Consider the following 13,829-nt stretch of genomic DNA (forward strand, 5'->3'; position numbering starts at 1 on the left):
TCATACGACGATTCTGAATTTGCTGCCAGATTTCCAGACAGAAACTATTCAAAACATCTTTCACTAGAGTTCACGCTAAATTTCCAGCTTATGTAAAACTTCATCAGTCTTGGGGATTTTACATTGTTTTAAATTTGGCATGCTTTTTTCGTTACTTTTGCAGCAGTATTTTGGCCTGTTTTGTGTACCATGGAGACTCAGTTCTGTCTCCTGCTAATTTATCCGGTATAAATACCTCCATTGCTGTTGATACTGTTTCTTTGAATTTAAGCCACATCTAGTCTACTCTTTCATAGTTAGTTCGGAAGGTATGAAGGGTGTCTCTCAAGAAGGTGTCAAGCAAATTTCTATCTTTTTTTTAACACATAATTTTTCTTTCTTTTTTGCTGGACCTGCATGTTACGGTGTTCAGTCTCGCTACAACGACCTTGTGGTCACTAATCCCTATATGCGTCATAACGCTTCCCAATCGATTGGGATTATTTGTTGCTAAGAGATCGAGTACGTTTTCGCTACCATTTACACATATACTGAACCAACTGTTCAAAATAATTTTCGGGGAAAGCATTTAGTACGATTTCGGACCATGTTTTATGGCTACTGCCGGTTTTAAATATATACTCGCATTTTCGCCAACATATCGAGGGTGGTTTGAAGTCACATCCAAGTACAATTGTAAGAGTGGGTTACCTATTTCAAATGACACCCAGGTTTTCTTTTAACTGTTCAGCAACTGTATCAACTGCGTTGGGATATCGGTAAAAGGAACCAATTATTTATTTATTCAGGTTGAAAAGTATAAACTCTACCCATACTAGCTCACAGGAACTATCAACTTCAGTTTTGCTATAAGATAGACTAATTATAACAGCTAAAAACGCGCCACCACCGACAGTATTTCATTTATCCGTTCTGAACATCGTTAGCTCCTTTATAAAAATTCTAGGGACAGTACGGACTGCATATGAAGAAATCCACTGACATAAGCTGTTTCAACAAACGGCAGAGTATTATGGACCAGTGCATGGGAATGAGCATCGATAAGGTGCTAGACGTTCACATCTCATCACAGGACGTAGACGACAGAGGCTTTCCCTCTCTTTAAATCAGGTTAGAAGGCGATCTGTGTCAGGCCTGAAGACAGACTAAAACAATCTTTTCGGAGCACAGGGCCCAGCGCGAATAGTTGAATATGGGGTTACGTAGCAGAAGACGGCTACGTGTTCTGACCCAACGACATTCTTACAATGAGAGTGTATCCCATTAACCTCTATATTAAGTTAGTCAAGTTTTCTACACAGCTCTTTTCTCCCAAAGTAGATCAAGTAACTGTTCATTAGATACTCGCTGGGCCCACCTAACTTTCATCTTTCTTTTGTAGAACAACATTTCAAAAGCTTCTGTTCAAATCTTGTGTGAACAATTTATTGTTCACGTTTCACTTCCTCAAGAGGCTACACTCCAGACAACTTATTTCGCAAAAGACTGCCCAATAACTCAATTTCAATACAATATTTCTCTTTTACAGGATAGATTTTCTCGATGTTGAGAATATATTTTACATCCCCTTTAGTTCCGTCATCGTCAGATATTTTGTTAAGCAAATAACAAAACTCATCCACTACTTTCATTTTTTCATTTATTAATGTAATTTAATCACCATCGCCTTTCTTAAATCGCTTCGCTCCATTACACTTGTTTTAGTTTTGTTGGTGATCTTTTCAGGAGAGTATCCATTCCATTCAAGCTAACGTCCAAGACCTTTGCCATCCCTGGTAGTATTACAATATCACTGGCAAATTTTACAGTTTTTATTATTTCTCTTGGAACGCTATTCCCAAATTTCTCCTTATGTTCCTTTTCTGTTGCTCGATTGCTAGATCGAATAAAATAGGATATAGGCTGTAACCTCTACTCACTTACTACCTCTGTTCTATGTCTTTAACTTATAGAATTACTCTCTTGTTTCTGTGTCAGTTATAGATAACCTTTCGTTCCCTGTATTTTATCCCCGATATCTTCAACAGTTCTAAGAGTCTATACCAGTCAGCACTGTCTGAATTTACAAATATTATATACATGATTTTTCCTTTCTCTAATCTGTCGTCCAAGATAGGTCGCAGGGTCAGTATCGCTTCGCTTGTTTCTGCATTTCCTCAGAACTCAAATTGATTTCTGTCCAGGTCGGATTCTACCAGTCGGTTCATCCTTCTGTACGAAGTTCGTGTTTTCTTCATTTTTTTTTATTTTCAGCTATGACTCGTTAAATTGATAATTATATCTGCCAGCACCTACCTTATCTGAAGCTGCGATCATTTAATTTATCTTGAAGTCTGAGGGTATTTCGCCTGACTCAGACGTCTTGTAAACCAGGTGGAATAGTTTCATCGTGGATGATGCTCCCAAGGAGCATAACAATGCTGAGGAAATATCGTCTACTCCAAGCGCCTTGTTTGGAGTTAGGTCATGCTGTGATCTGTGATATTCTTCTCACAGAATCGTATCATCATTCAACTTATCCATCTTCATCTAAATTTTCTTCTCTTTCCTTAATATTACCTTCAAGATATTTATAGGCTTTCAATATATTCCATTCAGCCTTCTCCTCTTTGCTCAGTACTGGCTTGCCATTTGAGCTCTTGATGTCCATACAGCTACTTCTGTGTTCTCAAACTTCTTTAATTTTGCTCTAAGTAGCATCTACCTACCCTATAGTCACGTATGCTGCTATAGATTTGCATTTCTCCTCTCACCTTTCCTGCACTGCCACTTGTGTACATTGAAATTTCATTTTTTTGCGTCTATGTTCCATTTTGAATGCTTCATTTGCTGTCTTTCATGCATTTTCTGCTTCCATCACTCAAATTTAATATCTCCATGGCTTTCTGCTGGGCCTTGCTTTTTGACCAGTTTTCCGCTGTGATACCTTAACTATATCCTCTCGAAGTACCCAATTCCCTTCAATTGTATCCCTTTCCCCCGTTTCAGTTAAACGTTGACTCTCAACAATCTCTGGTCGTTTCAACTTACCCACATCCCTTCACATCGTGTAAATGAGGGGAGAAGCGAGTATCAGCCTGTTATTTACCACGAAGGACGTAGGAAACCGCCTTCTACGTATCCAATATTTTTCGTATTTTTTGAACACCTTTTTTAAATTTATTTAGTTTTAGGTTACATTCAATAATCAACGACTAATGACGAAGTCCATATCTGCTCGTTGAAATGTATTTCAATTGAAAACCAGATTTCCAAACTTATGTCTTACCATAATACAGTATATTTACAACCTTCCGATGTCCCTCGGTTTCTTGCACATATGCAGTCGTTTTCCTTGCCTACACGGAGTTGGTACGTTAACCTGGATTTGGCAATGTGGTCAGGGCAACACTATTGAGCAAATTTAGAGAACAGGTATTTGAAGCTGATTGCAGAATGATTCCACTGACGCCAGCACACACTTCGCGTAGAGACCACGAGGATAAGATACGAGAAATAAGGACTCGTATGGAGTTATATAGATAGTCGTTCTTCCCTCGCTCTGTTTGTGAGTGGAAAAGGAAACGAAATGACTAGTATTGGTACAGGGTACTCTCCGCCACGCACCGTACGGTGGCTTACGGAGTATGTGTGTAGACGCAGGTGCCCTTCCTATCGACAACCCTTCCCCCCTCCCCTCTCACCAACCCTTCGGACAGGATTTATATATCCTATCTGCCTGCTTCAAGTGTCATCCCATGTGAAAGTATTTTCGAAGCGTCTGCGAATCGTGCGAATGAGGCGAGAAGTGGGTACCAGCCTGGTAATCACCTAGCCGGATGTAGGAAACCGGCTTCCACGTACACAATATTTATTGTAATTGCTAAAGAAAGCATTTTAAACGGCTAAATCCTGCTCTGTGCAAAATTCTACCATCCGTTTTCCCCTTTCGTTCCTGTCCCGCAGACCGTGTCCTCCAGCTATTTTTCCTTCTCTCTGTTTCCTCACTATCGAATTTCGGTCTCTACAACAATTAAAATGTTCTTTTTCTCAGTAGTATGCATATGTATTTACCTTTTCACACTTTTTCCAGTGTCTTTACCATCTACGGAGCCAATAGGCAAGTGTACCTCCACTACTTAGGGGTCGTGAGTTTTTTACTATTTTGCCTATGATAATCCGACAATATGTAACAGACATACTGTGACTGGCAGTTTTACGGATTTTGTGCAAAGGAATTCGTGATTACATCTTCTGCATTTTCGTACACGTATTTCTTTTGTATTTCTTTTTGAGTACAGTAGTCATCAGTTCAAAAGAACAGAAACAAAAATTTGCTCTACGTTGATTAAGATCTGTAAACTGTGGGGAAAGGACATTACAAGGCTAAATCGCACAAAGATTTCACATCCTGCACATCAGTGAAATGGAAACATGACACCAACAATAAGTCAGAGCCCAAAAGAGGTGCAGATTAAAGAAATATAAGAAACGTATGAGAAACTTTTCGTTATGTGTTAATGAGGACAAAGATATTGACCTGTATCAAAGTTTCTCACCAAGTAAGTAGCTTATAATGATTTTAATAGCACTGCATTTCGCGGCTGACGATTGCGGAAATTCACAAGAACCTCAGCAAATCTACATAGATGATGAAAAGCCTGTGATGAAGATCTGGCTATGGAGAATATGTGAACACCATTTCTATAGAGTCTAGCTTAGTATTTTTGAAGAAGTAAAGTGCTGAGATGCACCCTATTAACAAATTATTTTCGAACTTAATCGATTTCTGAACCACAAATCCGATCTCCATATATTAATTGTTGGATGACCAATACGATTATGTCGCTTGCATGTTAGATGATGATATAACTGATCTGGATGCTTTTTGATCCAAAATGTAACATCTGAAGACAACATTAGTAAATTCAAAATTCACATTATTCTTAAGTTAACTGATTTATAAAGTTGCAGCTGTTTGATAGTTCCATTGTTTCCAATATTTCACAGCTGCGGGATCTGCCTGCTCTTCAGTCATATCATTGAGACATAGAAAGTATCTAGCTTAGTGCCTTACCCACAGCTCCACTGAATTAGAATATAACATATATACAAGAGGGGAGTCAAAAGGTAATACGCTACGTAACTTAACTCACTTCTGAGACTTCATCGTTGTAAAATGGGAACATGGTGACAATGTATGAGTTTACATGTCTTTTCAGGCAGCAATTTTTTCAGAAAGAATGGGCATAAATTTCATTTCTGATTCACCTAATGCGCCGAAAAGCATTATAAAAACGTAGCCATGTTAATACACTTTATCTTATCTGTGATTTCGGTGGCGCCATTTCCATTACACGAGAACTCGTTTAAAAAGGTAATAACACACCTGTACCAGCAACCTCCTCGCTACTTAGTGAACATTCATAATGATGCCAGCGATCATCAGAATCAGTTTGTCTAATAGGTTCCGTCTGTCAAACTGATCCTTCAGATCCAGACTAGACTAATGTTATGTGCGTTGTTTTGAATGAAAGGTCAGCACCAACCAGGAGGTCCGCCCCTGGTAGCTGAGTGGTGAGGGTTAGCTGCCCTCTATAATAAAAGAACTGAGTTAATGGATCAACGACTAACTAAAACGGGTGTCTTGCGACGTCCGCCCCGAGCAGACGCAACGAACTAAAACGGACAAAATGAAATTTAAAAAAAGTGGTCTGTGCGACAGAGTATCAATCCTAAGGGCCCGGGTTCGACTCTCGGTTGGGTTGGAGATTTCCTCCGCTCTGAGACTGGGTGTTGTGTTCTCGTAATCATCATCATTTCATCTCCATTGAAGCGCAAGTCGCCGAAGTCGCATCAAATCGAAAGACTTGTACCTTGCGAAAGGTATACCCGACGGGAGGCCCTAATCACATGACATTTATTTATTACCAGCCAGGAAAACTTAAACCAATCTATTTGCTGCTACAACTATATTACATTTGTTCTCATAATTCATTCTATGGAAGTTTTTCAAGATTATTACGTGTTTAATAAAATGTTCAAGAACCATGAGTGCATAAAACAGCAGTCAAGTAAATCTCATCCCTGCATAATGAACAAGTTTTAGACTTCACAGAAGTTTAGCATCTGCATGACTTATTGCTTTCGTAAAAGTGGTATGCACGTTGAGAGGAAACAACACCGAAAAAACTTCGAAAGACGAGCTCACAACATCGTACAAAATATCAACTCCTAGGTAAATATGCTGCGAATTACATAATTATGGGTAACTACTTAAGAAAGTTCTTTTGTAGTATAACAGTTACAATGATTTTCAATGTTTCTGTGAAATTCTAACAATTTTTGAACGCTAAGAGTCATAACACAAAATATTCTGGAGGAAAAATAGAACTGGTGATACAGAATAAAATGACATAGTAATTTAGAGAAAATGTTAGTCAATGGGACAAGGGTAGTCTTTCGAATTTTACGTGAGATAATATGATGGTAATATGACGTACTATTCAGCTTAAAACATAATTTCATTAATTGCGTATCTAGATTGTATGATAAAAAAACTGATAATAAACGTGTTTACTAGCCACTGAAAGCATTCACACGATCCTAGTGAATCGTACGTTTTTACACGGCGTTCATATTGATAAAGTTCACCAATCTCATTAACTGACAATAAGAAAACGTAATTTGAAAAAAGAAAGTCGAAAAGAAGTCCCCATTCTTCCGTGATGTTATAACTGAATCTCACCTAATTTTGCTATGCACAAGTCAGAAAGAAAAGCAGAATTAACAGTAATGGAAAATTTGTACAAAGTGATTTCCAACAATAACGTTTACAGAGAGAAAAAAATAAATAGGACCTGCAGTAAAATAGTTACAAACATTTCATTATAAATTTTGTGCACTAGTGGAAATCTGCCTGTTTTCCTCCAAGACAAGGATTTATTTAGATTAAATAAAGCCACTAAACTAAAATAGAATAAGTAAGATCCTACATATAATGAGTGGTATTATACTGAAACTATACTAACTATCCAGAGAGTAAGTATAATGAATTCCGAACATATCCACTGTACGTGACAAAGCGCCAAGAACACACGGATATCAACGACCGGTGAAGGACACCGCGCCCCTAATAGCCCGCAATTCATTTCTCATTCTGTATTTCAGGAACACGTGGACGTGATAACTTTTTTCGACAGAACGCTACTCACCAGAAATTTCACTGTTAATGAAGTTGTATCCACTGTAGATCCTCTCTATCGCTGTCTCCATTGTGAACTGTGGTGCGTTGGGTCCAGTAAAGGTACTACCTGGAACAAGAGTAGTTTAGTTGTCTTAACACTCATATATCTAGTGCTGTTGACCAACAACCTCCTAATATTGTCAGAAAACATTCGAGAAGAGAAAAACCTAATCAACTTCGTAATATGTGTGGAAATACTTGACAGCGGGCTATGCTCTAAATAAAACAAAAGCTTACGTCTGTCAAATAAAGGAATTTACGGCGACACAAATGCTGTTCTGATCTATATGTTCGTTCACTTTCTCATTGCCTTTCTCTTTTATCTCACTTAAGAAAACAGAGAAACACAGTAAGAATGATATGAAGAAACTAACACTTACCTTGAGTCCGAGCGGTGGCGTTATCAAAATGCACACAGAATTCGAAAGCACTGCACTCGGACTAGGATAGCTGAACGCTCTTTGTCCTAGAAACAGAAGAGAGTGGAAAACTATAAACGGCACTGCATTTAAATCCACGAGAAGTTAGTGATGTTAAGTGTCAAGATATAGCAGGCTTGAAGGATACAGGGAGTTTGAGGTGATGCAAGGGATGGCAACCGCGACTAACCTAGATAGGAGCAGTAGTGACGAGTGGCGGTGGAGGGGGTAGGCGTAGTGGGGGAAGCAGCAGCTGCTGACAGCTCATGAATTTCTTCGTTTGTGCTGTATGCACGTAGACACTCATGTCCGTTCGACATTGATGTAATGAATCACCTCGCTAATCTATTGAGTAGGCTGGTATTTTCTTTTGCGTTCTTGGGAGGTACTAGGTAGTGGCATTGTAAAGTTTGGCGAAGAACGAACTACCCATAATGCCTGAGATATCGAATCTGATGGGAATTTAAAAAAATTAGGAGAAGGGTTCAAGATAACGAATAATTTAAAATTAAAAATATGGATCAATATCACTTATAACACGGGCAGTGTGATTCCCCTATTGCGTTTGATGTGTAATCTGCTGGTGTTTTATTTTATGATTTTAAGATGACTGATGTCAGCTGAGATGAGATTTTCTGTTGAAATTTTGCGCAATTGTGTCAGTAAATAAATTAGTAAATAAATCCACTGCATAGTTTTACATGTATTAGTTATCATTTGAAAGCCCAATGGGAGTCCCTTGAAGAGCATTCGAAAGGCCGACACCTGTTTCTAATCAGGATTAGGAGAACTCAGAATTATTCAAAGCGTATTTTTAGTTTTTCATGTCACGAAAGCACGTACAACATTCGTCCATCGATTATCTGTGAGTAAAAATGAGATTCACTTAAACTAAAATGTGTTTGGCTGTGGTATACAGTAATAGATTACAGTGAATCGTAATGTAGTCTATTGCTCAGGTGTAGTATGTGAACTGCGAACAAACAGAAGTGAAGTATTAACCGAATAATCTAATAACAAGTTCTGAAACGTATTTTTAAATAACTAAACACATTTCCATAGTATTCAATTGCGTGCAATAAGAAAAATTTCCCCTTAGTATTCAGTGTATTTGATACATTGAGAGTACATATTTGTACATTAAGTTACATATTTGTACATTAAGTTTCGTTTTCAGGTAGTTTACCGAAGAAAACTATTACGGTCGAGTACATCACAGTAATTTCGTTGGGGATGTGTTACTAGAATCAATTTTGTGCAGCCTGTTGACAAATTTCTTCAGCTTTTCACTTGGTTTAGTGATTTGTGTTATGCCAAAAATGTTTCACACAAGGGACCCTGGGTGGTTTAGTTTGAATCCATAACCTACAGAAAATTGGCTTTATCGTTCCGACGGTATTGAGCGGAGTTTTCCGCATTCGTCTGAGCTAACGGTGAGGTGTTTGCCGCCGCCATTACCGAGGGTCTTGAAAATGACTGGCATCTTTGGGCTGTTTATTCCTGCCTGCGTGTAGTAGATAGCTCCTGTGTCATGCAACATATAATTCTGAGACATGGTGCTCATTTTATGCTGATGCAATATACTGGATGTACTGACTCGGTTTATGCTACTGCTGTTTGCTTTAAAGTCTGACTTCCGCATCAATGTACGTCAAAAATATGTCAATACCTCTGCATCTTCAGTTACACAGTTGACGTTCTCACTAAGCAAACATGTTGTTCATAACATTAATCACAACCGTGTCTTGACATAACAGCTTTGTCATCTTCATGTTGAGTTAAATTTAGTTAACACAAATAAAGGAAGCAGAGAAGATTGTGTCAGCAACAAAAAAAAGTAAAACGTACATTACTATGGTATGAATTCCGTACCTAACAAACAAACCGTGTCGTGATGTGACTTATCCTGGTCAGATATTTCCCCAGCCTGTTAATCTGAAAACACAACGATTGTTCTTGTATTTCGCAGCTGTTTGTTTTACAAGCGATTTCCGTGCTGAAATTTGCTATTGATAACGGAGGGTCTACGTCATTTAAACAAAGAAATTTATTCAGTAAGGACCTCAGTGGCAGAAATAAAACTGAACACTAGTAGACACTTTTTACGCTCTAATGCTTAATCCGAGCGATGCGATGCTGTCGTTGAGGCACTGAATTCTTTGTAACTGAACTCTCAATTTCCCGTCCGGTCATCCAGACTGACGTTTACTCTGGTTTGTCTAAATCATCTGAGACGTGCTAGTTCTTGACATAAGAACACAGACAGTTTCATTCAGAGCATTTTGGAATCCAAGCACGTGTTCCGTCTCATCTAAAATTATCGTTTTCTCTACCATTTAACGTGCAGAGTTCATATTTCAAACAGCTCAAAATTTCATCCCGGATGCTGACTAAATGTAACTGCTATTATCTTGTTGCCTTCTATCCGGTCTGTTCCCCAGATGAAAGCAGAAATGAGTATTTTACAACAGGCTAAGGGAATACGGTATGCCAAAATACCCTGTCCAGTTATGCTTCGTTACGTGCACAATCAGTTTGGACTGTTTTGAACTCTCCCAAATTTCCCTGCTATGCTCCACTTCTGTGTATCTGCTGTCATAGCTAAGGACACAATGAAGCATTTTCTTCTCTAAGGCTTTCTCCTCAGTTTGAGCCTCCATCTACATTTCATAGTTATAGAAAGGCACAAGTCCCTTACATGAACGATGAAACATTCATGTTGAGGCATTATTTTTATTGGGGTTAACTGTTCGTCGTAATTGCTTATTCTCAACGTAGTATAATGAGTTTGATGTCCGTTTTCTTCAGAGCGTTTCAAGCAATTGAAGGTGATGCCGTCGAGAGTTATGTGGTCTGAAGATATCTGCATACCTCATAAGTCTGAATGGGGATTACGGCCTACCTTCTCTGTGGTGTACACGAGACCACTTAAATAAAACAAAATGAATATAATTAGTAATGTACGACAGTTAATTAGCTTCGGCTACCTCATTAATTTTGACTGCATAATTGCGGCCATAGTTATGTTATAATAAAAAATACATTTTTCGACTTTCAGTAGTAACTCAAATGTTCATTGTTAATGACACATCCAGATTAACAGGGCTTGTTATTCACATATTTGTTCTTAGGCGATGGTTTTGAATAGCACGTATGTACATCTGCAGTGACAAAATTGCAATGACGTTCAAAAAATAGTGTAATCTGTTCTAATAGTATTTGTCCATCAGAAAAGAAGAGAATTATATTGCCACTGCTTTCCACATTAAATCGTAAATGTTACTACAGTGTGTCCAAGAATGAGAATTATAACATACTGCAGGTAAAAAATCGCCTGATAGATGGGTACACGAAGGTCAGTTGCAGTCTTCTTGATAGCTGACTGAGGATAGGCTCAATTATAAAGTGATTAAAGTACATCGTTCATTTATCTCAGGAACAAGTAGTGCAAATTTTCTCTGGTTCTGCATGTGCTGTATTTAATCTAGTATTGGCTATAACGGTCGATGAAATTTCAAAAATTAAATGTCATTCCGAACTGCATCTAGACTGATGTAGCACCAAAGAAAACTGGAATTTTGATAGCTGGAACGAGACATTGCGCTGTTCTCACTTGATTATGTGATGTGAATTTTGAAGTACGAAAGTGTACGTAGGTCATCGTGCAAAAACAACATTCGTTTCTAGAGTTTTCTGTGTTGGTTTGATTTACTTGAGGGGAAGCGAATGTACACTTTCGAAATAATTTGAATTTTTTCTCAATTCTCTGAAGTAACTAGTGATATTGTTCTCAACAGCAGTTTTTGCAGACCAGTTCCTGTTTTTATTTTTTAAATTCAGTTTATTTTAACCATTGGAGGAAAAATCACTGACGTAGAGAGTGGGACACGTTGTGTACAACACACCATCTAAGGCGGTGGACAGAGATACTTAACTTTCCTCTGGCAAAAACCTTCAAATTGCTGATATCTAGGTCCACTAAACTTTGATATGTGTGTGAAGTTCACTAAAAAGAATGTGCAATACCAAAAGGAATGCACAATACTATTCATACAGAGGTACAAAAATAGTACCTTCCCATAAAAATGTTTTCAGTATTTCATGACAACGTAACCAGTTTAATCAATTTCTGTATCAACTGCAAAAGTTGTGTCGCTGACACGATGATGAATCACAAACAAACAAAATAGAACTAAAAGGTAAAACTTGCTTCTCTCTCATTTTCCTTTATTTTTCAATGAAGTCTTATTAACCTACAATAAATAATTGAACAAAAAATCTTTTTTTGTACTGTCCTAGGCAAAAAAAACACGAAAAAACGATGAAAGCGAAGCAGTAAGGAACGTGCTGCTTCAGCTGTTACGGGATGTTAATGAAACGACAGCACAGCTGCAGCATAGTGTTCGCTTCATGGCACGACAATTTCAGTAAAGACTTTCTACGAATATCTTAAAATCGTACTAACTACCTGGCTTCTTAAAGAGAGCTGCGGTTTGCTGGTTCCCGGCAAACATGGTACGTCAGGCAGAGAAGGCCTGCTTCTAATGACCCATGTGTCTACCAGACGTTAAGCAATAAGATACGCGAGCGATTTATGGCAGCGGTAGTTGAGAAATGGAGCGCCGGCGCGGACGTCTTTCTAAATGGAGTATTTCCATTGGTGCTGTTAGCAATTTAAAGAAACCGATTTCAGCAAAGAAACTATCCCTCGTATCTAGACATAACATACAATATACGAAGTCGCAGAAACAATAAATAACATCTTTAATTCTACGAACTGACGACTCTTAACAACCTGTATGCTGCTACAAATATTCCAATTTCTAAAAAGTATTATAAAAAGTAATCTTCAGTTATTTCCTGAACTTCGAAATTCGTTTCGTTATTCAAGGTGGAATATGTGGTCATAATGATATTGATTAAATGTAATGTTTGTTCTCCTCTAGTGGGTGATAACGGAAATTTAGAACCTCGAGTTTCTGTCTTAACAACGGTTTAACTGTGTAGTATGTCATTTTGCTGTATTATTTGAAACTGGGTGCTCATGTACAAATGCATTTACCTCATGGATTACCGAATATAGCCTCAGAGTTGAATCGCAGATAAAAAAACCATAAAGGCTGAAGCCAGGTTCTGGTTTATAATCCATACTTGCTAAAGACAAGCTTTCATATACCCAACCCAAAAGGCGATCATTATCAGGTGTGTAGTACGAAATGCGGAGAAAAACATCAAAATTCTTCTTCTTTGATTTTGGGTTGCAGCTTCCATATGTAACTTAAAAGTCAGCAGTTCGTTATGATTTACTGCAGTCGAAGTTGACTTGCGCATTACTGGTACTGACACGCACTCATCCAAAATGCTCGTTTCTCGCTAAAAATTCTGAAAAGCGAATGGAATTTTTTCCCAAAAATATTTGTTCTTCAGTTTGATTATGTTCGGATCACGATCTACTCCCTTACATATATAAAAATAACTTTAAAATTCCAGTCATGCGAATGTATTTCGGTAAAGCGAAAGGTAAAACGATAAGATTCATTTTGAGGTGTTGATCTTATTCTGCGGGCTGCTCGAAAATGGAACGAGTTACTCTAAAAGACTAAAAAAAGCTGAAATGATAGATAGATTGGATGTGGAAATTATATAAAATATTAATTATTTCTATTACAGTGCAAGAGGTTCCTGCGCTCACCACTATTCACATAAAGATAAATATTCTTAAGTGTGAAGAACAGAAACGCAAATAATATAAGCTTGTTGGCTGTAAATATCCGTTAGGCACATTAGAAGTCGAGCTATCAGATATTTCTCAAGTTGGAATATTTGGTTCATTTGCTGGTGCGTTAAAAAAATCTGACAATAACGTAAAAAATGGCTACAGACAGTCAATTGAAAATGGAGAAGAAGCTACAAATGCACATTTAAATGACAACCTTGTAGCTAAGTCTGAGACATCTACTGCAACTGTTAACAAATACTGAAGAGTAATAGTATAAAAAATAAACGTCAGTTGCTGTAAAAAAATGCAGATTTGCTTAACCGTCGGCAACTAGGTACACTTCAATGTCATCTGCAACATTGAAATACTGCAAAAAATTGGTAAACATTAGTGAGCCAATACTAAGGAAACGGAAAAAGCATTACTGAACAAATATTAGAAAATTACCTATGTTCGTAATTGTTTT

The 13,829-nt window shown here is 37.8% G+C and overlaps 1 protein-coding gene across 1 annotated transcript in view; it reads right to left on the reverse strand.

Annotated features, from left to right (window-relative positions):
* Positions 1 to 13,829, reverse strand: part of LOC124722115 (elongation of very long chain fatty acids protein AAEL008004-like) — a 138,677-nt gene that overhangs the window by 109,367 nt on the left and 15,481 nt on the right. Inside the window, exons 2-3 of the mRNA XM_047247322.1 lie at positions 7,606 to 7,691; positions 7,194 to 7,292 (exon numbers count right to left, since the gene is read on the reverse strand). Of these exons, the coding sequence (XP_047103278.1) occupies positions 7,194 to 7,254 (61 nt within the window). The 5' untranslated portion in view covers positions 7,255 to 7,292; positions 7,606 to 7,691. The remainder of the gene's footprint in view (positions 1 to 7,193; positions 7,293 to 7,605; positions 7,692 to 13,829) is intronic.

This window comes from Schistocerca piceifrons, chromosome X (genome assembly GCF_021461385.2).
Source record: "Schistocerca piceifrons isolate TAMUIC-IGC-003096 chromosome X, iqSchPice1.1, whole genome shotgun sequence".
Taxonomy (NCBI): domain Eukaryota; kingdom Metazoa; phylum Arthropoda; class Insecta; order Orthoptera; family Acrididae; genus Schistocerca; species Schistocerca piceifrons.